Source organism: Gracilinanus agilis, chromosome 2 (assembly GCF_016433145.1).
Source record: "Gracilinanus agilis isolate LMUSP501 chromosome 2, AgileGrace, whole genome shotgun sequence".
Lineage (NCBI taxonomy): Eukaryota > Metazoa > Chordata > Mammalia > Didelphimorphia > Didelphidae > Gracilinanus > Gracilinanus agilis.
The window spans coordinates 607,807,052-607,834,719 of record NC_058131.1 but is presented as its reverse complement, the minus strand read 5'-3'; the positions used below and the strand labels follow the sequence as shown (position 1 = coordinate 607,834,719).

Below are 27,668 nucleotides of genomic sequence, written 5' to 3'. Positions count from 1 at the left end.
TTAGTTGGAAATCTTATTAGTTGATGAAGTAAAGTCCTCCCCTGGTGGACTATTCTTGCGAAATAATTTGTGACCATGGAAATCAGTATTTTCAAATCTATATCCTGGAGGGGGAGAATAGCTAGCTGGGCATGTCTCCTGTTTCTTTCCTGTATAATGGAGAGAGTATAATGTTCTACCATCAAATGGTTCAGAGCTGTTAACAATAAGAGGGACAGGTTTGAAACTCTTTGTTGGGATTAATTCATGCTCTCTATAATGAGTTCTGAAAGTGGTCAAGTCTTCAAACTTCCCAGATGGACTGGAAAAATCATGGCCGGGCTTACTCATTACTGTCCTTCTGTGATAATTGTCCCATTGTCTGAAATCATCTTTCATGGTGCTTTTTCCTTGAAAGGGAAATTTAGTAATATGTGAATAAACTTGCTTTTTAGGAGCCCCTGTGGTCATTTGAGTTGGAATAGAATCTTGATGGCTTTTGCTACTTTGCTCCATGTGATCTGATGGGGGAACATACTGAGTTAACTTTCTAATCTTGGGCAATGGCATTTCCCATGAACGAAAATTATCCTGGAATTCCGTGTTTCCCCTGAATTGAGCATTTTTTGCCACCCTGGTGATTGCAGGTAGACAAATCTTTGCAGGTTCCCCATGGAGGCCTTGGTAAGCCTGGCGGTTGGTTGTTAAATCATCAAAGGGTTCATTGTTTGGCTTATAAACTTCTTTTGGTTTTATAAATTTGGGTCCTAGCTCATGAGGCCTATATGAAAAGAGATAGTTTGTAAAGGCTTCAAAGGGCTGAAATGTAGATTTCTCAGTAGGCAGTTGCTTTGCAGGTTCCCTTTTCTCAATCCTCCAAAGTCTGAAATCATCTTAAAGATAAGAAAGCCTTTCAGCATAAAATAAAAATTCAGAAACATTGATTCTTAAATAATTGTCCTATTAATGTCACCCTCTTCTTTCCCTGCCAATAAATCCTCCTATCTTTAGCAATCTGATCAACTTAGCTTTTATTCCCTGTAGCATATATTCATTTGGCAACTAATCACAAATTGTCTTATGGCATCACTTATTCTATTAAAATATTTTTCTCTTAAAGTATTTAACATTAAACAATCATGCATTCATGTTGTCTTCCCAACATAAGTTTGTGGAGGGTAACAGTAGTGTTATTGTACTTATTTGTATACTCCAGTGATTCCCAAAGTGGGCGCTGCCACCCCCTGGTGGGTGCTGCAGGGATCCAGGGGAGCGGTGATGGCCACACTTTTTTTTGAATTACATTCTATTCTGAGTTCAATAAATAGTTTCATAATTTCCAGGGGGCGCTAAGTAATATTTTTTCTGGAAAGGGGGCGATAGGCCAAAAAAAGTTTGGGAACCACCGGTATACTCCATAATGTCTACCTTTAAATATAGTAGTTACTCATTAAGTATTTACTGGGTGATCAATTACTATCCAATGTGTCTAGCAATTCATAGTTTCTTCAAACTATAGTACCAGAACTTGGGACTCACATTAAGAACAAGTCTTTTCTCTTAGCTGTATTTTTTCCTTCTCCAAGTTCCTTCTCCCCCTGCCCCCGAACTCCCAGACAGATGTCTATACTCAAAGTCAATTCTCATTGTTCCCTCCCTCCTATTCTGTGCTATCAGATTTGGGTACATGTGATTCTGTTTGTCTCACACTATTCAGTGTCCAGGATATTAAGGACTGATGCTTCCTATGTCTGGCTATTTATGGGGAGGAGATGCTGTCTAAGAGCTCCACCTAAGAAAGGAGTTTTAGGGAAGGATGGGCTAGGAGGTTGTGTGGAACCTTTGCCTTGATCCATGAAACAGGAAGGCATGGAGCTCAACAGAACCAGCTTTTAAGAAATTGAGTAAAAACCTTTGCTTTTTATTAAATGCATCAGAGAGAATGCATGTGTATATATGTTTAAGAGAGACAGAGACAGAGGACTAAGAGACAGAAGAGGAGGGAGGAGAAGAATTTAACTATATGGTGTCAAGAAAAATTGATGTTATTTATATAGATCCTGGAAAATTTAATGAAGAGAAAAATTACAAAAAGAGATACTAGAGTCACATTGTGAAGGACTTTAAATGCCAGAAGAGTTTTCATTTTATTCTAGAGGCAATAGGGAGCCACTGAATCTGTTTGAGTAGGAAACTGTCACATACTTATACATTAGGAATATCAATGTGGCAGCTATGTAGAGGATGGGTTGGAGAGGGAAAGGGCTGGATGTAGGGAGTACTTTTAGAAGAATAGTGCAGAAGTCCAGCTAGGAGGTGCAGTGGATAGAACTCTAGGACTAGAGTTAGGAAGACTTTTTCCTGAGTTCAAATCCGGCCTCAGACACTAGTTGTGTGATCCTTGGCAAGTCATTTAATCCCCTTTACCTCAGTTCCTCATCTATACAATGTGCTGGAGGAGGAATGGCAAACCATCCTTGTATCTTTGCCAAGAAAGCTCTAAATGAGGTCCTTAAAGAGTCAGACATAACTGAAAAATAACTTAACTGCAGTAGTCCAGACTAGAGGTGATTAGGGCATAAATTAAGGTCATTATACTGGGAGTGGAAAGAAGGGTACTAAAGAAAAAAGAATGACTTATTTTTTAACAAGTTGAATGTAAAAATGCTTGAACAGATAGAGATGTCCAGATGTGGGACTGGTACTCAAAAGAGAGATGAGGCCTAGATTTGTAAATCCAGTTTTCTCTACTTATTCTTTTAACTGCTCTTTGTACATCTTTCACTAATTCCTTCTTCTCTTATACTTTATACAAACCCTCATGACCAGTCTTCTTCTAACAGATCTTTCCATCTCCACTCCAACTCCCCTGTATGACATTCTTCACATGGCTTATTTTCCTCATGAACAGATGAACTTATGTTACTTCTTTGCTCAAAGCTTTTTCCAATGGCTCTCTGGTCTCACAAATAAAATCCAAGAACATTTGACTGGTATTAGAGGCCTTCTACAACATTTCTAAAATCTTTCTTCCTTCACTTTGCCCTCAGGCACTGCCTTCCAAGTTCTACCCTCTTTCTTCTTGCTTATTGTAAAAGCCTTCTAAATGAACTTCCTACTTGCATTCTCCCCTTTCTAAAATCCATCCACCATACAGATGCTCAAGCAATTTTCTTTACAAAGTGAAGATATGATTAGGTCACTCCCCTCCTCAAAAAAAATCTTTCAAAGCTCCCTGTTACTTCTAGGATCAAATATAAACTCCAAACTTAGCAACTAAAACTTTCCATGATATTGCACAACCTTCCCTTTCTAGACATTTCATTCTCCTACCTTCTCCACCATCTGTCATTCTCATCTAGAAACTAAAAAGCTTGATAAATCTAATTTACACAGCAAGATGCCTGGTTCTATCATATTAGTTTTGTTGTTCAGTTATATTAGAATCTTAATGACTCCATTTGGGATTTTCATGGTAAAGATTCTGGAATAATTTGTCATTTCCCTCTCCAACTCATTTTACAGATAAGGAAATTGTGGCAAAGAGGATTTGATGACTTGCTTGTGATTACACAGTCAGTAAGTGTCTGAGCCCAAATTTGAACTGAGTAAAATTAATCTTCTTCCTGACTCTAGGCCTGGTACTCTATCCCTTATATCACCTAGCTGCCCTATTATGTTATACCAATAGTATAATTATAAACTTCTTGAGGGCTAGATTTGTTTTTTTTTATCTCTATACCTTCCCCCTCCTACTTAAAGCAGTCCACTGTATGTATGATATAATATATGCAAAATGCTTTGAATACCTTAAAATGTCATATAGATGTAAATTGTTATTTTTGTTATAGCAAGAGAATTTGCTCACTAAGTATTTTTAATAAAGTGGGGCCCTGGGGTCTTTCATTCATTCCCAAGTCTGATTCTCAGTTTTTAAGTAAAAAAAAAATTTCACATCTAATTTCTCACCAAAAAGTAGACATTGGAGGTGTCATAATCCTTTTTCTCAATAATGTTCTCATGAACTTTCCCAGTTTTATAATACCTTCCCCTCCAATCACTATCACTGTCTTCCCTATCCAGCTATTGTTTCCTCACATCATTAACTTCTTGTTCTGACTTCTTTCAGCATCCAAGCATTCCTTTGTTACCTTTATTCTTAAAATCATTTCTTTGGCCCTCATCTTTTCAGCATCTTCTTGCCTCTAGACGATGGCTATTATTGTCTTTGCTTTCAATAAAATATTTAGATATAAATACTAGTCCCCTGAGAAGTGCTATTCTACTAACATTCAATCATTTTTCAGATTAGAAAACTGAGACTGAGAATTACCTAGATCAGGACTTCTTCTATAATGCAGTCCCATCACTTATGATCAAAGGAAGATAAGACATCCTCCAAGAATATTGTAAACTAAATTTAATGAGATACCATAGCCATTATTTTACTACTAAGGTACCATATTGGTGCAAATATAGACCACTTTCTTTTAATCAAATCTTATTTGTATAAAACCTTTTTGGCCTAAATGAATTATTTTTCATTGTATATGTTTCTAAATATTCATGCATACCCATATGTACACATACATATATGCATATCTCTACAAATATAGTCTGCCCAAATGCCTTTGAAAAGACATATGTTCACATATATTTATAAGTATAATCATAATCCCTCTTACAATATATGTATTATTATACATGCATATATATGCGTGTATGTATATATATGTATGCATATACATATACACAAACATATGTGTTTCTATATTTCCTTTCAGAGACATTTGGGAAGTTCATATTTGACCAAATAAAATGTATGAAAAGTATCTAAAAATCACTACATTAAAAGTAAGTACTGACTACATGTTACTCCTTTGGAAAATATGAGATGTTACCTTTATAGGTAGGAAGAGTATCCATCTTTCCTTCTTTAGGAAGACTTTTCTCCAGAGGCTTCATTGTTTTAGCAGGTTGTAATGGAAGCATTTTAAAATCCTGCTTATAGGTGCTTGCAAAATCAATTTCCTTCTTTTTTGGCTTGTATTCTTCTTGTACAGAAGCCATTTTTTTAATTATGCCATAGGAAAGGCATTCAGACCTGAAATATCATAACATGTGACATTCCATAAAGGATATTTATTTTTGACTTCACATAATGTGGGGACTGCGGGTGTCTGGGTTTTGAAACATGAAACAAAGCACAATTATAAGAAGTTCAGAGTTAAAAGGTAACATTTGTATCACACGTAGCACTTTTTCCTGGTCTCCACAATCTTTCAAAGATCATGAGCAGGGGCTTCACAGTCATCTCCCCTGGGTCTTGTGCTGCTTGATATATTTCTCAGAGTTGAAAATGAACAACTAAATCCTATCTATTTGGTGTAGACTTCCTCTGAATTTTAGCAATATGTTAAGTCCTGGAGGGGAGAAAGAAAATACAACATTCTCCCAACTATTTTTGAAAGACTTAAGTGTGGTACAATGGAACTTACATTATATTTATGTCCAATGGCTTGGACTCCTATCTTGCTTCTGTCCATTAGTAACTGTGTGTCCTAATGCATGTTAGCTTATCTCTTTGGGCCTTAGGGACCTTATCTGTAAAACGAGGGAATTAGGCTAGGTTTCTAAGTTCCCTTCCATTTCCAAATCTGTCATTCTGTGTCTTCCTGCAATGAAGGGAAGGCCATAAGGGGAGAGACAATATACTTGGGAACCATGAGAATTAGGTTCTAGTCCAGGTTCTTTCACTAAGTAGCTGGCCAAGTTGTTTAACTTTTCTAGATCTCAATTTCCTCATTTGTAAAATTAGGTTAGACTAGATGGCTTCTAATGCCTTTTCAGTTCCAACAATCCATGTCTCATTTCACTGATAAAATTGATGGACTTTCTCAAGTCTGCTGTTCAGTCATTTCAGTTGTGACCCCATTTGGGTTGTTTTGTGTTTTGTTTTGTTTTTTAGCAAAGATACTGGAGTGGTTTGGAATTTCCTTCTCTAGCTCATTTTACAGATGAGGAAATTAAGGCAAACATCTTTAAGTGACTTGCTCAGGATCTAGTAAGTGTCTGAACTCAGATATGAACTCAGGTCTTCCTGAATCCTGGCCTGGCATTCAATCCACTGCACTACTGAGTCTAGATATATCTATCTTCATAAAGGTATATATATATAAATAGAGAGCTTATTCCTACTAAAGCTATTCCTCTTCTATGGAAAGAAATTAAATTAGTTTGCATGTTAGATTAGACAATTTTTCTTTTTATCTTCTATTTTGCGGGGTATTTATCATAGGAATATAAATTTAGAACTGGAGGGGACATCAGGGTTCAACTTTTATAACGCTTGTATTTTTTTATAGATGAAGAAACAAAACCCCAGAAAAGTTAAATTGTCAGCAAGTATTTATTAAGTACCAACTGCCATGCATAGCATTATGCTAGGCAATAGGGGATTCAAAGACAGGAACAAAAACAGCACCTGATTTCAAGGAAGTGATAGTCCTAACTGATTTGTGATTTGGCCAAGATGACATAGATAATAAATGACAAAACAAGGTTCACAAACCCAGAGCCTTTGACAACAAATTCACCACATTTTCTACTAAATCATGATAGTGCCATGTCATAACTATCAGAAGATCACTTCCTACTACGATTAGCCAGATAAGAGGTCTACAAATAATGGAATAAAATCCTTTTTCTTACCTAGCTATGTGGTTCACTTACCTTTGTGTGCAAAATCATCAGCTTCCTGGGATTCAGTAGTCAAAGTTAGGTTGCCTGGCAGGGACCCAAGATTTCAGGGTCATAGTCTCTGAAAGATTGTGGTTTTATAACTGAAAACAAACTTTTGGGATAAGTTGATGCTTTCAGGTTGCTAACAACTGTTCACATATTTTCTGTACTTTATTCTTAAACTTTCAAAAATTTTACCCTGAATTGGAAAGCCATAGATATTCACTTGAAGGTAATTTTTCTCTGAACTTCAGTGACTATCTAAAAGAGCTGGATAAAATGAAGGAACAGTATATTCTCCACCACTGGTATACACAAATGGGTTTGGCTCTACCTGAATCAAAATAGAGCCAAGATGCTAGCAAAACAAATAAAAATGTAGTAGAACAACGTAAAAAATTAAAAAAAATTTGAAGAAAACTGATGTGTGGAAAAGTAAGAAAATAATCAGAGAAGATAAACCACTTGATATGCCAAATAAGCAGAGTGACCAAAAAATCTGCACCAAAATAGGAGCCTTGGGAAAACTACCTTTTTTTCCATCTACTTCTTTTTGCTCTCTTCTTTTCACTATTCCTCCTCTTAACTCTTTTTTAAATAATATTTTTCTGAATCTCTAAATTTAATGGTTTGGTTTCACCTTGGGAAGTCCCTACCTAGTTTAATGTAAAAGTGAATATGTCACTACCCACAAGGATGCTGATAGAAAAGATGGAAGTCAGGTCTGGCTTTCTCAAAAAGAAACTGATATAGCATGGGGGGAAACTGGCAGTTAGAGTAGAGGAGAAACAAATAGAAGAAGTAAAGCTAAAAGGAACTTCAGTTTTCTCACTCTCAAAAAGACATGGAGAGAAATAACAAAGGACCAAGGTGACCCAAAACCTATTTCAGGAGTAACAAAGAACTCCAATCCTCTCCAACTGTGAGAGGATATGGGGCACAGCTAATATGATTCCTTGTATTTGTATCTCAAACCACAACTTGCTCAAACCAATCTTAATTGCAGCAGAGAAATTCTGATAGGATGTGACATCATGGTGGTAAGAAGGCATTGTGGTTGGAACTGTCATTTAGCCCAAATGTTACGGAAAAGTTTGGAATAATATTTAATAAATATTTAATAAAGTCACTAGACTGTACATAACCTTATACTCAAGTGATACCACCACTAGGTATACTCCTTGGGGATGTCAATAACTGAAGAAAAATTCCCATATATGGAAAGAATATTGCAATAGCAAAAAAGTGGAAGGAAAGTGGGTGCCTGTTGATTGGGGGAGAACTGATAAAAATGTAAATTTAGAGTGTAATGCAAAATTAAGAGATGAACATAAAGAATTCAAAGGAATCTGAGGAGGTGAATATGATCTGATGCAAAGCAAAGTGTGCAAAATCAGAATAACCACAAGTCCATAAAAGATAACAGAAGTGAAAGACTTCAGAATGCTTATCAATGTAGCATCCAATTGTGACCAATGGTGACCACCTATGACCAAGATAACAAGAAGATTGAAGCATTCCTTATGCCACTTAGCAAAAGGATGGTAGATTATAATAATATTTAATAATAATAAATTATTAATGTGCAAAACAAACTATACTTTTTCAAACACAGTCAATGTGTTGATTTGCTTTGCTCAGTAGAACTTATTTGTTGCAAGAGATATGACCATTGGGTGGGAATAATCATAAGGAAGAGACAATAGTGTCATTGAAAGTAAAACACATTGATAAAAGACTTTTAAAGGCTAAAAATACCTTTACCTCCATTGCACAGTGCAATGTAAACTATTTGCTTAAATGCTATTATTCCTTACATTTTACTATCATCTGTTTGATGTTCATGCTGCAGAGATTTAATATTTTGTGAAGGAATAACATTTTCAAATTTGGTATATTTTTCCAAATATTCAGTTGTGGGGTAACTCAAATCTACATCTTCATAAATCCTTGTAGGCTTCCGAGGACAGCGATGGAGTCTGTGTAAACACAAATAAATGAATTGAAATGTGGTTTCAACTTTTAAAAATATTTTGCATATCAAGAAATTATTGTATTATATTTATGATGCTTTTTACTCCTAAGTCCCATATGAATTTAGGGATCTTTACTTAGGAGGTATTTCAATTCCTTTTCTGTTTACGTTATGGTAAATTGAGAGATGTTTATTAAAAACCAATCAATCATACCAGGATGGCCTTAGATTGCCTATACAATGAAAGAAAAACCTTGGGTATTGGTCTAAAATCCTGCCCCCTGCCAGGACTGGAATAAAACCTAGAAAATCAAGTAGGTGCCACTCCGGGAAAGGCAGGATCTTGGAGGAAGATAACTGTACTCTTTAAGAAAATGTCTGAAATATAGAATCATAGAATCTCAGAACTAGAATAGCTACCTATCCAGGCCATACATAAACAAGAATCCTCTCTACAATATGCCCCTTCAACAAAGGGCTTTTCCTTGAGGACTTCCAATTAGAGAAACCCACTACCTATCAACCAGCATTATCCTTTTGAATAGCTCTTAATTGCTAATTTAATTCAATAGGCATTTAAAATGTACCTTCTGTTTTTAGGACACTGTGATAGGGATAGAAAAAATGAAACTCTCCTTGACACCAAGGAAATAATATTTTTGGAAGATTAATTTTTCCTTATATGAAGCCAAAATTTTTCCTCTTTTCAGTTTTTTCCACCCTTTATTCCTAGTTCTTTCCATTGAAATAAAGAAGAATTCCATCTTCCCTATAGAAACTCTTCAAATGCTTGAAAATAGTTATTGTATCCCCATTCCCATATATTATCTTCTTCAGGCTAAATAGTACTAATTCCTTCAACCAATTTTCATTTGTCAATATGAATAAATAAATAAATGAATTAAAATTTGTCAATGTGAATAAATAAATAAAATTTGAAATTCTTTGTCATCCTACTTATTCTAGGCATTCTCCAGATTATCATTGTTCTTCCTAAAAAAGTGGTACCCAGAACTGAACAAAATATATGTGGTCTTGGACAAGGACAGATTAATGCAGGATGACCTCCTAGTCCTAGGCACATCCTTTTTCAATACAGCATAAGGTTACATTAGCTTTGTTGGATTTTCTTCCCCACAGTTACATTATTTTGAACTTTTAGTTCACTAAAACTCCCATTTTTTAAGACAAACTATCTAACCATGCCTTCCCTAACTTATATTTGTAAAATTTAATTAAAAAAAAATCTAATTGCAAGATTTTATAATTCTTCCTATATAAGGTGTGTATGTATAGTCTTCACTTGGCTTCCCTTAAGACTATGAAGCTGTATAAAGTATGGGTGTATGGTGCTAGCAAACCTTTAGTGTTAGAAAAGGCTTAGCATCACCCCTTTTCCTCCTATCCTCACTGCTCTGCTTAAAACTCATTTGCTATCGACTTTTTTCTCTATTTTCAAAAGATTGGTTATTGCTATTATTCCTTAGTTGTTTTTCAATTGTGTCCAACTTTTTCCTTTTTTCCCCTTTTTGGAGTTTTCTTGGCATAAATACTGGAATGGTTTCCCATTTTTTTCTCTAGTGCATTTTATACATGAGGAACTAAGGCAAACAGGGTTAAGTGACTTGTCCAAGATCACAACAGTTAGTGTCTGAGGCTGGAACCAATACACAAAAGTAATTCTAAAATGGAAGGTGAGGATTTAAAAAAAATAGCCTGTTTTAGAATTTTGCCAGGAATCAAAGTCAACCTCAGTGGCTCATAGTTTTCTGTCTCCATCCTCTGCTTTTTTGAAAGCTAGGACATTTGCCTCTTTCCAACTATATGATATCTTTCTCCTTCTTGATCACAACCACAACAACTCTTTAGACAACTCCTCTCCATTTTCCTTCTTCTCAGACCTTTTTTCTCTTGAATGTTTTCTTCTTATATGATATAAAATATTTGCATTTCCTGAGTTCAGAGAGAAGGCTGGACTCAACAGTTCCCCATGGGCATACTGACAAAAAGAGGTGTCATTTATGAAGGAAATTAGATAATCGCTAAATGAGCTACAAATATGAATGTGTATGTGAGGGAAGTGAGTTCCTAAGAGGATGAATCGATCAATAAGCATTTATTCAGCCAGACCTGCAGACAGGAATTCCTGAGTTCAAATCTGGCCACAGACACTTCCTTGCTGGGTGACCCTATGCAAGTTACTTAACCCCAATTGCTTAGCCCTTACCGCTCATCTGCCTTTGAACTAATACTTTGTGTCAATTCTAAGACAGAAGGTAAGGGTTTAAAAAAAAAAGCTTTTCTTCAGAGCCTCCTATATGCTAGGCACTTTTATTGAATGGGGCTATAATGAGAAAAGCCCCGGGAACTTTCTGAATGGAGAAATAATCAGTTGTATTTAAGGAATATCACTGACAGCTGTGTGGAGTAACTGACAGGAGATTGGAGAGAGGAATGACTAGCAGAAAAATCAATTAAGAGGTTATTGCTGTAGTTTAGGACCTCAGGTGAAATGTGATGAGAATCTGAAATAGGGTGTTGGCCAGGAGAAAGGAGATAAGGGATAGATTCTAGATCATGGACCTAGAATCCCAAAAACTTGTAAACTGATTAGATATGATGTATAAATATGAGAGTCAAGAGTCAAGAATGATTCAGAGGAGTGACTGAAAGATTGTGGTGCCTTTGGGAGAAAGGGAAATTAAGAGGAGGGATGGGGGTTAGGGGAAAGATAATAAATTCAATTTTAGACAATGTCGATTTTGTGATATCCCCTAGACATCCAGTTGGAAATGCCCAAAGGATATTAAGTGATTTGGGACTAGAGTTCAGGATGGAGTAGGACTGAATATATAAATATGTGAATCATTTGCAAAGAGATGATAATTGAGCCCTTGAGAATTAATGAGATCACCAAGAGAAAAGTCATTAGTTGGCTTAAAAAGGTATTCATCTATTATCTATATCTTAGGACTGAGATAAAAGAATTAGAGGGTATTTATCTTTGAAATAGGACAACTATATACTCATGTTTTAACATTTTAGTATTGTCACACCTAATATTTTGCTTGATTTTTCACAATAATATAATGAGGAAAATAGGGTAGAAATGATTGTCTTCATGGTATATATAGGAAAAATTGAAGCACAGGCTGATTTTCTCCATTTCATACCAAAAGTCAAAATCTGTGATTATAAATTCACATTTCTAGACTCTAAATTTAGTATACTTTCTACCACACCATGAATTCTCCAACATCATAGTGATGAAATGTTACTAACTTTGTTATTTCCAAGTGAAATTTTCTCCATTTAGCATAAAGTGATTGAAGTGACATGAGCTCATATTTTGCAGTATGAACATTTTCTTGCTAGCTTTCTGTTGATGGTACGGAATAGATGCCCAAGATTATGTCATCCATCCTTGCTAAAGGAACTTGACATAGATCCACTAGCAATGAGGCATATTGAAATCTAGAAATTTAGAAGTTTCTTATATTTATAAGAAAAAAGAAATGATTAAAGGTAAAGGAGACTGAAGATGAATAATAATAGTTCATATTAGATATGGAGTCATAAGACCTGGGTTTGAATACTTGTTCTGGCACCTTGTCACCTTGTAACCCTTTAGATAAGTCCCTTTAACTCTTTGGGTCTGTTTTCTCATCTAATGAGCTAGATAATCCCTGAAGACACTTATTAACTGTGTGATCCTGGACAAGTCAGTTAACCCTATTTGCCTCCATTTCTTCATCTGTTAAATGAGCTGGAGAAGAAAATGGACAAGCATTCCAGTATCTTTGCCAAGAAAATCCCCAAATAGGGTCACAAAGGATTGAACACAACTGAAATGATTGAATAACAAAATAACAAAATCCCTCCCAACTTTAAAATCTAATGGAGTTTTTTAAAGTTTAAAGTTGGAAGCAACATTAGAGATTATGTTGTCCAAGCTCCTAACTCCATTTTCTAGAAGGCAAAAGTGAGGCTCAGAAAAGAGAAGTCAATTATCTAAGGAAGAGTTCAGAAAGCCAAAAAAAAAAAAAAAAAAAAAAAAAAGGATGAAGGACAACGTGGTTTATAAGAAAGGTTTCTTTGTCACTGACCAATGCCATTATATATTATGGCATTGTAGTGTTAGAGGTGAATATTGATTTTTAAAGTAGTTTATAGGTAAAATTCAATGAACGAATATTTAGTGAATACATTCACTTAGCTCTAAGTTCAGTAGACATAGTAAACGCTTACGATATGTAAGGCTATACTAAATACTAGTGGATATATAGAGACAAATTAAAAAAAGATCTCTTCCCTCTTAAGAGCTTCTATACAAAGTATAAAAAGACATAGTTACCATTCCCAAAGAGCTTACAACCTAGTTGTTAAAAGAATGTCAGTGCAATATTGACAATGATTGTCTTTGCCCTCGAAGGAACTCTCTAGTGCAAGGCTGTTCCTGAATGCAAGAATCATTTCTGAGAGCACAAACTTGTTAAAGACATAATTAGATGGGAGCTGGAATGTTTGGAGGATAGGGACAGTTTCTTCACCCCTGTTTAAGTTTTCCCTGGGAGCTTTTTTCTTTATCCTATGAGGTATGACATTTTGCTCCTTTGTGTACAAGATACTAAGAATTTGCTCAATTTAACCCTTGTTATTTACATAATTTTTCTATTTTATTAAATGTTTTTATTGTGTTTGTGACTCTTACATATTCTGTGAATAGACATTCTCAGGGATTGGGCCATGATTTACATAACCAATTACCCAAAACATTACACACTGAACATGGCAAGTTCTCAAATAGACTTACAGAAATTCTAGTTACACATGCAAGAAAGAATAACCAATACTGGGCCACTTACAATGAGCATCAGATAAGTAAACTATTTCCCTGTAGGCCTCAGTGTCCTTCTCTGTAAATGTGTGTGTGTGTGTGTGTGTGTGTGTGTGTGTGTGTGTGTGTGTGTGTGTAGGGGGTTACTAGAAGATCTCTAAGGTACCGTTCAGCTCTAAAGTTCATGATATTATGAAATAAATGTTTTACTTGTCCCGTTGCTTAGTACTATTCCCTCCATTCAAGAAGTCCTTAATTAACATGTTTAATTAAGTATTACCCTCTTCTGTTTAGCTCCACACCAGTATTTACAGAGTGTGTAACTAAATTAGTTCATGATGTTTTGTGTTAGACCCTGGAGAATTTAGACATGAAAGATGAGTGGATTGAAGGCAATAGAAATTATAAACTATCCATAGTTGTCTCCCTACTCTCAGACTATAAAAGAATATTCAGATGTAGGAATGCCTGTGGTTTGGGGAATGTGTTAGAAATATGAAGAATTTGGAGATCAGTTGTGCAGGTGTGAATATATCTGTGAACATTAGTGAGAGACTGTGGCGAATGAGAGTTGAAAGACTGTAAAGAAGTACTGAGTTATTATAAATGTTTTGTGGGTGTGTCTGGCTGTGACTCCTTGACAGACTAGGAATGAATCTGGTTGTAGATCCCTGGAAGGCTGAGTTTGCTCCCATAGTAATATCTTGATTTAGGGAGTATGAGGATACTTTTACTTTAGGGTAGCAGGCAACATTCCCTCTAGCCTGTGCTGTTAGCTAGTAAGATTATATAGGCTCTGGCTTCTAGTTTTGAGTTCTTAGATTAGAATAGAATAATTTCAATATTCTGGGAACAATCATGGAAGAGGCCTATCAAATGTATTGTGCTTAAATGACACAATTCTGAATTCCTGATAGTCCCTAAATGAGAAAAGAAAAAGTAATCAGGATATAAATGGATCTAGAACCTGGAGAACAAACAAAATCATAACGCTGAGTCTACAACAGTTTGCTCTGAATAATATCTGTGCCACCTAAAAGAGGCAAAATATTTTCTCTATCTGAAAGGTATTTTCCAAACATTCTTTATTCTTTGGACATTCCCTGCATTTTTTTTCTGCAAATGAAGCACAATAATAATTTCTCTCATTCTGTTTCTCTAAAAAACAGATCACATTATGATACCCAGAATGAGTACTTCTTGTTGGACTACATAGTTGTGAATCCCTTTCAGTTTTGGAAGACTATAATTCTTAGATGACATAAAGATTGAATATATTTTTATAAGCATTTGGAAGTACTTTAAATTACAGAATTGATTCCCTACAGCAGTGAAGTCTGTATGTGGACTTAGAAAACCACGAGTTAACATGATCTATCTTGTATTAAACATTTCTTAACTATATTTTAATCTGCTATTCTGTGTGGATTTTTAAAATTATAGTTCTTAGAATGACCTCCAGGAATTGATGCAGTGTGAAAGGAGCAGAACCAGGAGAACATTGTACACAGAGACGGATACACTGTGGTAAAATTGAATGTAATGGACTACTCTACTAGCAACAATGCAATGATCTAGGACAACTATGAGGGACCTATGAGGAAGAATGCTATCCACATTCAGAGAAAGAACTGTGGGAGTAGAAACATAGAAGAAAAACAACTGCCTGATCACATGGGTGGATGGGGATATAATTAGAGATATTGACTCAAAATGAGCACCCTACCACAAATATAGATAATATGGAAATAGGTCTTGATCAGTGACACATGTAAAACCCAGTGGAATTGTGCGCGACTGTGGGAGGAGGTGGAAGGAGGGGAGGGATAGAACATGAAACCTATAACCATGGAAAAATGTTCTAAATTAATTAATTAAATAAACATTTTAAAATTAAAAAAAAAACTATAGTTCTACAAATTCCCCACTGATCTGTTTACTTTTCAGCAGTCATCTAGAGGATATAATTAGCTCAAAGTGAAGATATTTGTTGAATGGCATGGTAAGAAAGGTAACAACAAAATATTTCCCCATAAACCTGGGGTACACTCTCCCATAAAAAGCCCAGCATCATTAGGAAGAGAAGATATGCATAGATACTATGAGTAGAGCATCAGATATATAAGATAAATGAGCTTTAGGGTTTGCAAAGTGCTTTACAAATATCTTATTTTATCATCACAACAATCCTGGGAGAAAGGTGTTGTCATCTCCACTTTACCCATGGGGAAAATGAGGCCGATGGCCACATGACCAGGATTATACAGCTAAGTGTTTGAAGTGAACCCAGGTCTTCCTGACTCTTTTTCTATCTCTAATGCCATTTAGCTGACCAACAAATGGTTGTTGTTGTTTAGTCATTCTGTTGTGTTTGTCTCTCTGTGATCCAATGGACCATAGTACACCAGGTCCTTCTATCTTCCACTATTTCTCAAAATCTGTCCATGCTCATGTTTGTTGTTTCCACAAAACTATTGATCTATCTCAACTTCTGTTGTCCCCTTAATCCTTTTGCCTTCAATCTTTTCCAACATTAGGGTCTTTTCCAGTGACTCTTGTCTTCTCATTATGTGGTCTAAGTAGTTACACTTCAGCTTCAGTAATTGACCTTCCACTGAATTGTCTGAATTAATTTCTTTACGAATTGACTGATTTGATCTCCTTGCTGTCCAAGAGATTCTCAAAAGGGATTCTCAGATCTTCTCCAGCACCATAATTCAAAAGCATTGATTCTACAGCACTCGGCTTTCTTCATATAGTTCAACTCTCTTAGCCATATATTGCTATTTGAAAAGTTATAGCTTTGACCATATGGACCTTTAGGTCTAAACAAAAAGTTTTCCATTGAGTCCAGTTCAGACTCACACCATGCTGGGACAAGCAAGCTAAATTTAATTTAAAGAAATTAAAATAAACTCAGAAAAGTTCCAATGATGTTAAGTTTGAGCACTTGAGATGTTTAGGCTATTGGGCAAACCTCACCCTATGGCTGTGTGAGAAGGATCTCAGAAAGTTCTCTTGTACCACAATAGTGCAAGCAGTCTAGATTTGCTCCAAAGTTAACTCCTGGAAAAAATAATTAGTGTGGATGAGAATGATGATGTGCTTCCACTATAGTTATTTCTGTAGTCATGAGGAACTCTGTTTGCTAAGAAACCTCTCTGTGGCTTTAGGTGTATTGTAGGCACCAATATTTTAGGGATGTCAAGCATCTATATTATTCAATTATTTTTAACCCTTGTACTTCAGTGTATTGTCTCATAGGTGGAAGATTGGTAAAGGTGGGCAATGGGGGTCAAGTGACTTGCCCAGGGTCACACAGCTGGGAAGTGGCTGAGGCCGGGTTTGAACCTAGGACCTTCTGTCTCTAGGCCTGACTCTCACTCCACTGAGCTACCCAGCTGCCCCCTATATTATTCAATTTTTAATTAACCATTTTAGATTTTCTTGTAAACTTTTCCAAGTCCTTTTCACAGAAGAATGAATCAAATTTGTACCTAATTAGGTAGGAAACTTTCTACAAAACCTTCAGCCTAAATATTGCTTATCACAAGGGATTCTAATACCTTGTTGTCTACTTATAGATACTATTACTTCTCATCTCATCCTAGAAATTCCTTAAATTATTTGGCCTACAGTTCACACTTTGCCTCTATCAATAGCCTCCTAACTGATCTTCCTTTCTCAAGCCTTTTTCTCAGCCTACTCATCTTTAATAATAATCTTAGCTTTCTTTATGTCACTTCCCTATCTTGGGTTATGTACTCAGAAATGAGTGTCACCAACTAGAAATGGCTAAACAAGTTGTGGTATATGATTGTAATGGAATAATGTTTTGCAATAAGAAATGACAAGATGATCACAAAACCTAGAAAGACTTATATGAAGTGATGTAAAGTGAAGTGAGCAGAATCAGGAGAACATTAACTAGTAGTAATCAGCAGTAACAGTTACAGTAATAACAGGAAAACCAGGAGAACAGTAACCAAGAGTAACAGTAACTGTAATAATAATGAACCAGAAACAATAATAATGTATGATGATTAACTGTAAATGACAATTATTATCAATAAGGCAAAGATCCAGAACTCCAAGGGAGTCATGATGAAAAAGGATATCCACCACCATAGAAGGAATAGACAGAGTCTGAATGCAGACTAAAGCATGCCGTTCTTCACTTTATTTCCTCCATTAGTTTTTATCTTGTGTAAGCAATATGTCATTTCACAACATGATAAACATAGAAATATGTATTGTACAATAACATGTACAACCTATATTTTATATTACCTGCCTTCTTGGAAAGGGAAGAAAGATAGGAAAGAGAGAGAAAACATGGATTGCAAAATGTCAGAAAACAAACATTACAAATTGTACCAATATGTAAACTGGAAAAAAATAAAAATAATTATTTTTAAAAAGTGGGTCAGTGTTCCTTAAGAAATCATTTATAAGGTGCTCAAGACCATTCCTTTTACTTAGCAGCATTTCAGGAGACATGGTCATTTCACAGTTAAACATCTTGGTTTTCTCTGGAACTTGAAGGAGTGCAATTGTTTTTTTTTTTTTTTAATTCCCACATGATTCTGTCCTCTTACTCTGACCTCAAGAAAGTAGCAATAACTCTCATTTATGTGATGTTTTAAATGAATAAAAACCCTTTCTTCACAATATTCCTGTGAAGATGGAAGGACTTAAATGAAGGGGGAATAGTAGAGATCCACATCATATTCATTCAAATGAGCACTGAGTTCAAACTTATGAAACCTGAAACCATTGTTTTTCAAGGTTTCCAAAGTTAACTATTTCATTTTGATCTTCCCAACAAGCCCTAAGTGGCTTAAGTATTATTTACCCATATTTATAGATGTAGAAACTGATACTCAGAGATAAGCTGACTTGCTCAGGATCACACAGGCAGTCATTATCAGAAGCATTGGATCTTCTCAGTCCAGTATTAATCAAATTTCTATTCTTCTTGGAATCAGACAACCTAGTTTCACATCCAATAAGTCTAGTTCCAACATTTATGAAATAACTTATTTGAATTCTTACTATGATCATTTCTTATCATTTCTTCTAGCCTTGTTACTTCCTGGATACATCATTTGATTCTTCACTATCTCACTGCCCATAATCCAATCTATTGCCAATACCTAATGATTTCATCTTTGCAACATCTCTAGAATAGCCCCTTTTCTCCTCTAACACTGCCACCACTTTGGTGCAGGTCCTCACTAACTCACAGCTAGAATATTGCAGTAGCCTGCTGGTGGGTCTGCTAGTCTTCAGTCTGTCCTCCCCTCTAATCCTTTCTCCATTCTGCTCCCAAAATGATTTTCCTAAAGTACAAGTTAGATGTCATTTTCCTCCAGGATTCAAATGCAAAAAATTATTTGGCATTCAAAGACTTTCATGACCCCTACCCACTCAAATCTTTCTAGGCTTCTCATATCTTATTCCTGGACACATACCCTTCCATCTAGTGACACTGGCCTCCTTGAAGAAGGAAATCTTTTGTCTTTTGTCTCTAGGCAGTTTCATTATTGTTCCTCATGTCTGGAATGTTCTCTCCTCAGCTCTTTATGTCTTCCTTTAAGTTTCAAGTAAAAGCCCACTTTTACAAGAAGTTTTTCCTGATCTCTCTTAATTCTAGGACCTTTTTCCTATTTATTCTGTATATTCATTTTGTACATATATTTGCTTACTTATAATATCTTCCCCATTAGATTGTGAACTCCTTGAGGACAGGGACTGTCTTGTCTTTTTTTTTATCCCTAGCACTTAGCACAGTGCCTTGCATATGATAGACCCTTAATAAATGTTTATTGAATATTTATTAATTTCATTGTGCCTCCCAGGAACATAATCAATAGGACCAACACAGTCTATCTGAGTAAATTAATGAAATTATAGACCTAGTGTCTATTATATGCAGTGGAGCCATATCCTTTACCTCCCTTCTCCCCACCCCACAAACCCAGTTACACTGCAAAGTACAAACTACTTTTCTATTGCCTCTTTTGACCTCTTATTACCTGAGTTAGCCCAAATGTGATAGTGATGGCACATTATGACTTTGGATATATTACCTCTACAAGAGCTTTGTCTGTCTACACTAATAACAGGTTTTCCTTGATAATATAAGTAATTCTTCTTGGAAATAACTATCTTCAGTATTTTCTTTTCTTCTTTAGTTACAGAAAGTTATAAGATCCTAGTTCTAGATTGTAAGGAACGTCTAAGGTCATTTAGTTTATCATTCTGATTTTCTAGATGAAGGAGCTGGAACCCAAGAAAGAAGTAATTTGCCCAAAGTCACACAGGTAGTAAACATCCTAGGTGTGACTAGAATACTCTTGAGTCAGGGTCTTTTCCTCTCTCTTTCCCAATTGGGTATTGTCACCTCCATGGACTTGAAACTTTTGTAGCATAGTTCACACAGTAAGTGTTTATCACTAAATTCTAACACTTGGCCTACTCATCTTTGACCTTGTATTAATGCTTACTTGTGTGGATTTCTGGAAAGTGTTTGAGAAAAGATTTGAACCCAGGACCTCCCATCCCTAGGCCTGGCTCTCAATCCACCGAGCTATCGAACTACTCCCCTCTCTACTTATAGTATTAATATTTCTATTAACATCAAATTGGGCCAGAAATTCACTTTATGAAGGGGCAAAAGAGGAATAATTTTTATTTTTAAATTGTCAGGATCCAATATTTATGTATAACTCAAGAAATATCATCATCTACTTCTTGACATTGTTCTATATACTTCAGGCAATTTGGTTTTGAATAAGCTCGGAATATAAGAAATCTTGTTTGGAGCTATCTTCTGGGTCGCTTGCTTAAACTGATACAGGAAAAGGAAGGGCTAGCTATTTTAATGTTAAACAAGATGAAAAATTTTTGGGTGGTTTTATTTACTTTTCCAGTATTATTTCTGTTTCATACTCTGTGTGTTTTATTTCATGTTCATGAGTATGCTCTTGAACTTACACTGGTTCTCTTCAAATTTTTATTGATCCTTTGAAGTTTCTACTTTTCTAGTTCTGCCTTATCGATATACAACTTTGTTTCCTGTTTTTCTCCAATGTATCCTGTGCTGTGGTCCTCCAGGTCTTCTTATCATGCCATTGATATTCTATGTTCAATGATACCTCAAAACCTTTATGTTGTTTCTTTCATCTGGAAAAGTCTTCCTGATTTTCTGTGTAGCCAAATCCTACCTATTGTTGAAAAAGTCAGCTGAAGGCTACTTCCTTTATAAAGCATTAGCTGCCTACTTTGGCCTGCATTGATTGTCATCTTATCTTATAAAGCATTTAGAGTTAGTACTATTTAATTTTAGATCTGCAGTATCACATAGAATAGAGCTAGAAAGGAACTTAGAAATTTTCTAGTCCACACCCATATTTTACAGAGGAAGAAACTGAGGCTCATAAAGGTCAAGTGAATTATTGGTCAAGGTCACTTATAATATATAAATGAGGCTGATTAGCCCTGTATTTTTAACTGTAAGTTTGATATAACTTTTCTCTTCCTATCTAGACTATAAGTTCCTAGAAGTCAGGGACTATGTATGCTTGTATGCTTCCCAAGAATTACTATAGTTCTCAGAATATAAAATAAATCAAAGTTTGTTGACTGATTGAGTCTGCGTTATTTCTATGTGACAGAAAACATCAGGATAAAAAGTAGAAAACTTAGTTACTCTCCAGATGTTTAGCCAAACATATGGACATTTGGAATCATTCAGATACCTGGCACTTTGCAGAAAAAAATCTGGATGTTTAATTGACATTTAAATTTTTCAATAAGATATTCTGGTATCATGTCTGCATGACAACCTAGATTTGATTATCATCATTTCTTTATTTATGCTTCTGTTGCCTGTCACATAAAAACTCTTTTCTATGATATGTTCAAAATTTCTCAGGAAAATAACGCAACTTAATAAAATGAATTATAATGGCTTCGATCCAATCCCACTCGTCTAAATCAACTAAACATTAAATTCCTTCCATAGCTTTAGAAAATTTTTCAATTGCAACCACCATGCTATACTATAATTCAAATTGCAAGGATTATTATTTAAATACATTTTATTTCTAATTCTAATCTAAGTTTTGTTAATTTTCCTATAGTTGCTCTTACAAAACTGGTTCTGATAATGAGGGTGCATATAAGCTATGTTAGTGAGTTAGTCACTTCTACCAAAAAAAACCCCAAAACAACAACAAAAAAACCCCAATACTGGAGTATTCTTATATTTGAGGAAAATGTTTTCATGTTACTATATATCATAGTATGCATTATTATTTAATGTTATTTAATGAATTAGCTGTAGTTATTTAAGTAGCTTTCTATCTTCTTGAAATTTGATAAGCATAATTCCCACATCTTTAAATCACTGATTAAGTTAGACAGAGGCAAACTAGAATAAGTTATTACCTCAAACTAACTACACAGACATTTTTGGATATTTTATACAACATCTAGATCTACACATGAATCGTGTAACCAGTGTCCTACTTATACCGGACATGTTTAAATCAGAAATGGCAACACTTTAGGGCCTGCTCTTGTGTTATTTAGAATTTCTGGGATTCCATTTAGAGGTATTTTGGGGCTCATTTGAGCCTCAAGATATGTAGACATATGACAAACTTCCTGTGGACATGTGGGGGACACTGAAACTACATTTTCTGTGATCCAATGGGTTTCCGGTTTCTGACATGATGACGTCAAACAACGCGAACCAACGTAGAGCGTGACTTAAATTAGGGGTGGAACTTGGGCTCTCTCTCTTTTTTGTACAAAGCAGCCAAAGGGGATAGAAGGTATGGACTGGTGGGCAGTTTGAATAGATCTTAGCCAGGCACGTTGTCCGATTTTATTCTATCAAGATGGGCCTAAATAAAATATTAGTTTTCCTAATATCAGCCTTGATCATTTTTAATCGTTACACTCTGAAAAAATAAGCAAAACCAAAATAGCCTTTAGGTCTATGTGGCCCCCTACTAAATCACAGAGATCCTAGCAAATGGGGGAGGGGGGAAAGGTCAGAGAATGCTATGCATCATAGTTCTTAGACTGTCTATAAAACAATAACTTAATTGTAGGTACTGTGAATAATAGTTCAGTCCTTTTATGCTGATCAACAAATGAACCTATTACTTGTCAATTTTTGTATTCTTGGTACAAGACTTGAAACCAGATGACAAAAAGTAAAAGAATGATTATAGGTTCCCCTAGAAAATAGAAGTTAAGGGAATGATCACAGAATTAGTTTTAGTTTCTACCCAAAGTCAGAGAAGCATCATGTTAGGGGATACATTTCAAGACTCAAGATGAACACTTGTAAAAAGACCATAAAGATTAAAAGAGAGTAATGTGTTATCATCTTTGCAGAGAATAAGAAGGCAGAGAACATCTATTAAGAGCTCAATAGGGGTAGCTAGATGGTTCAGTGGACAGAGAGCTAGGACTAGAGCCAGGAAAATCCTGAGTTCAAATCTGGCCTCAGATACTTCCTAGCTATGTGAATGGGCAAGTCACATAACTCCAAATGCCTAGCCTTTACTGCTTTTCTGCCCTAGAACTAAGTTTTGATTCTAAGATGGAAAGTAAAGGTTTTAAAAAATGAATTTAATAAGAATCCTTAGATTAAAACATATAATTTTAATATATTAGTTTCGATGTAAAGATGGGTATAGAAAAGGATACAGAAAAATATATTGGAAGACATGACTCAGGAGCAAAAAATGAAATATGCCAGACTTGCATTCTACACAGAAGCCTTATAACTATATATTATTCAAGGAGCAAGTAGGGAGTTGCTAGATATTGAATCAGATTTTTAGAGTTGGAAGGTTTTAAAAGATATGGAGCCATCCAATCCACCCTATATCAATCAGAGCAAGTTAAATTGTACCTCTAAGGTAGCTGTTATGCCCTCAGCACACCCTTTGCTACTCCCAAGTCTTCTTTACTGCACGCTAAACATCTTTGAATATTTCAACCAATTCTAGATATGGTATGAATCCCTATTCTGACTGTGCTCTTCTCAATACATACAAATTAATTTATATTCTTAAAATTTGGTGCCCAGAATTAAACACAGTTTCTCAACTGTTAAATGAACTGGAGAAGGAAATGGCAAACTACTACAGTATCTTTGCAAAGAAAACCCCAAATGGGGTCAAAAGGAGTTGAATACAACTGAAATGACTGGACGACAAATCCTGTACCTTTCCCCTCCCTATATATGATCTTTTAAAGACCACTGACTAGTTCAGAAATCATATTTGCTAGTTCTTTTCAATTCCTCTAGGCCTTGTGACCTGGAATCATCAAAGGCACCTATGCGTTCTCTTATTTTCCTATTTATTTTGAGTACCAATTCTGTATTAGTCATTTTTGTTCCACATTTTCTAGTCCAGAGATTATTTTATTACAAAAAATAGAAGTACTTCATTGGATCCTATTTATTCTTTTAAAGAATCACAGAATTTTTAAGATGGAAAGGATTTCAATGGCCACTTGGACTAACCAATTCCTCTCAAATAGTCTGCACTAGAGCATGTACAAGTGGTCATCTAAGCTTCTCTCTGAAGACCTATCAGGTTAAATGCACTGTCTCCTAAGGAAGCGATTTCTACTTATTATAACTTTAATCTAGCAATTAAAGTTAGGAAGTTAGGATGTAAGGAAGTTATCTTTATAGCAACCTTTAATTTGCCTTTTCTAAACTTCCATGCATTGTTCCTCGTCTTCCCTATGAAACCAGTCATAGGCCTCTTTAACATGTCAGTCCTTCTAACACTTTAAGACAGCCATTCCCTTACATTTTTTCTTCTTAAAGCTAAACATCTCCAGTTCCTTCAACTGATCCTCATATAGTGTGGACTCAAGGTCCTTCACCATCCTATTTGCCCTCTTCTGGACACACTTCAGCTAACCAATATCCTAACTGTAGCATTTATAGTCAAACCCACTATTGCAGATGTGGTCTGAGCATAATAGATGATAGCAGAACTAATGCCTCTTTATTCCCAGAAGTACTGGTTCTTATTTTGGTTCAAATTCAGAGGGCCTGTTTTAGCTGCTATGTAACACTATTGATTCATATTGAACATGACTTCACTGAAACACAATTCTTTGATAGGCAAACTGCTTTCCAAGATGCCTTTCCTATTTTGTACTTGTGAAATTGATATTTTCAATTTGTATTTCAGTTCTTTAAATTTCCCCCATGCCACTTTGTGATATAATTTATTCCAATATTTTCTCTTTTCATTTCTCTCATTGCAATACACTTTTTTGCCCCTTGATTTTTTTATATCATCCTAAATAGCTTACTACTATACCCTCTGTCCATCTATACATTTAACTATTATGATAATGATAAAATTTTTAAGAATTATAAATATCTTTCCATGTAGGAAGACGAACAATTTAACTTTATTGAGTGCCTTAAATCTTTTCTCCATATTTATCTTTTTATGCTTCTGGATTTTGTATTTGGACATCAAATTTTCTGTTTAAGTCTGATCTTTTCTTCAGGAATTTTTGGAAACCTATTAAATGACCATTTTTCCCCATGAAAGAATTTAGCCAGTGTTGATAGGTAGGTGATTCTTGCCTTCCAGAATATCATGTTCCAAGCTTTCCAGTCCTTCAATGTAGAAGCTGCCAGATCCTGTGTAATCTTGATGAGGGTTCCATATTTGAATTGTTTTTGTCTGCTTGCAGTATTTTTCCTTGGCCTGGGAGATATTGAACTTGGTTATAATATTCCTGAAAGTTGTCTTTTGGAGATATATTATAGGAGGTGATCTATGGATTCTTTCAAATATTATTTTACCTGAATGTCAGAGTAATTATTTTTGATAATTTATTGTAATATGATGTCTAGATTTCTTTTTTTTAATCATAACTTTCAGCTAGTCTGATAACTCTTAAATTATCTCCCCTGGATCTATTTTCCATACCAGTCTTTTTTAATCAATGAGATATTTAATATTTTTTTATTTTTTTCATTTTGTTTTATTGTTTCTTGATATCTTGTGAAGTCATTAGCTTCTAATTGCCCAATTTTAATTTTTAAAGAGTGAATTTCTTCCATGATCTTTATCCTCCTTTTCCATTTGGTCCATTCTATTTTTCATGGAACTCTTTTCTTCATTGGATATTTTTGCCTCTTTTTCCAGTAAGTCAATTTTTTAAAAAGACCGAATTTCTTCCATGATCTTTTGATCCTCCTTTTCCATTTTCCATTCTACTTTTCATAGGACTCTTTTCTTCATAGGATTTTTGTGCCTCTTTTTCCAGTTGACTAATTTTGCTTATTAAGTTTTCTTTTTGCATTACTTTCATTTATTTTCCTCGTTTTTCTTTGACCTGTCATGTTTGATTTTTGAATTCCTTTTTTAGTTCTTCTAGAGTTTGAGACCAATTTCTGTTTCTTTGGAGTTCTTTTTGAGGTTTTGCATTGTGGTTGCTTGGATCTCACCATCTCATGTTGGTTATGACTTTGTTCTTTGTCCCCATATAAATTTTTGAGGGTTAAATGTTTTTTTCTGCTGTTTGCTCATTTTCACAGCTTTTTTTTTTTTTGCCTGTGGACTGGTAATTCTGAAAGCTGCTTGCTGATTCTGTCTCTTCTGATGACTAGCAAGGTTTTGCCTTGGGGTAGGTCTTTGGTGCAACCATGAAGGCTTGAAAGGGCCTAGTGCTATGGATTTCCAGGCCTCATTGTGAGCTGGTGCCAGGGCCTGAGACTTTAAGGGGTGGGTCTGAAGTGCTCTTTTGCTGGTGTAGCCTCCATCCTGGGATCCTGAAGTTAGCTTTGCATAATAAGGGGGTGGGGGTAAGTAAGTAAGCCAGCATTCCTGTGTGCAACTTTGATTCCAGTTACCATTATCCCATGAAAATCAACTCTTTCTGTCTACCTTTCCAAGTTTTAGTGTTTGTTTTTGAGTCCTGTCATTTTGAGATGGTTTTTAAAGACTAGTTTGGAAGGATTGTAAGAGCAGTTTAGCTTTCACTGCTACTTGGCTGCTCTCTTAACTCTGTCCCTCCCCCCATTCTATTTTTTTTTTATGGAACTCTTTCCTTCATTGGGTTTTTGTGCCTCTTTTTCTAGTTGACCAATTTTGCTTTTAAAGCTGTTCCTTTCTTTTTGCATTGCTTTCATTTCTTTTTCTCATTTTTCTTCTGCCTCTTCTGTTTTTTGAATTGCCTTTGGAGCTCTTCTAGCATTGGAGACCAATTCCCATTTTTCTTTGAAGTTTTGCATGTGGTTGTTTAGATCTTTCATCCCCTACTGACTATTCCTTGCTCTTTTTCTCTATAGAAATTTTCTGTGGTTAGGTGTTTCTTTTGCTGTTTGCTCATGTTCCTGTGGATTGGTAATTCTGAAAATTGATGATTCTGGTTCCTCTGCTGATGGCTTGCAGGAATCAGCACTGTGAGCTATTTTGCTTCACCACAGTCTCAAAATGGCTAATTGGGATCTATGCACTTTGGAGCCTCACTGTAGGCTGGTGTCAGTGCTTGAGACCCTCAAGGGGTGGGTGTGGAGTAATTGGCCCTGCACTATGGTGCAGTTTTACTTCTACTTCCCTTTTATTCTGTGAAAATTGACCCTCTCTGGCTACCTTTCAAGTTGTTTTCTGCAAGAGAGCCCCATCACTCCATCTTCTTGTTTTTGTGACTACTTTCATTTTGAGGCACTATTTTTAAGGTTGGTTTGGAAAAATTCTTGGAGTGGTTCCAGCATTTGCTGCTACTAAGCTGCCATCTGGGCTCTGTGCCCCTCTTAAATTCTTCTTAAGTTCAGTCCAATGTTCTAGACCAGTGATGGCACCCACTCTCTGTGGGCACACAGCCATCATTCCCCCACAACTCCCCCACCCCAAGTTTGTTACTAGAAAGGCAGAGGGACTCAGCCTCCTTTCCCTCTCTACGCCATGCCTGACAACATTTTTTCATATTACTCACCCTTCTGCCCAGCAGCTCAGTGGAAGAACACAGGGCTTGGTAAGGTGGAAAACACACAGGTGACAGAGCTGGAGGGGAGCAGAGTGCTTCGGTCACTCTCCTCCCGCTCTTCACCTGCACTGGGGACAT

At 35.6% G+C, this 27,668-nt stretch overlaps 1 protein-coding gene across 1 annotated transcript; it reads right to left on the bottom strand.

The window, feature by feature from the left end:
* On the bottom strand, positions 1-27,668 carry SAXO2 (stabilizer of axonemal microtubules 2). The gene is made up of 5 exons (XM_044660155.1): positions 27,540-27,668; positions 13,185-13,306; positions 8,538-8,699; positions 4,881-5,083; positions 1-872 (listed from the first exon to the last, which is right to left on the bottom strand). Exons 1-5 carry the CDS (start codon positions 27,666-27,668, stop codon positions 1-3), a joined length of 1,488 nt encoding a protein of 495 aa, XP_044516090.1.

Excerpts from the sequence above, each read along its gene's own strand:
- SAXO2 (XM_044660155.1), bottom strand. The coding sequence starts at position 27,668 with ATGTCCCCAGTGCAGGTGAAGAGCGGGAGGAGAGTGACCGAAGCACTC. Across the intron at positions 13,307-27,539 it reads CTGAGCTGCTGGGCAGAAGG|GAGCAAAATGTCATACCTCA; the intron begins GTGAGTAATATG and ends TTGTACACAAAG. Across the intron at positions 873-4,880 it reads TACTCTTCCTACCTATAAAG|ATGATTTCAGACTTTGGAGG; the intron begins GTAACATCTCAT and ends CTTATCTTTAAG.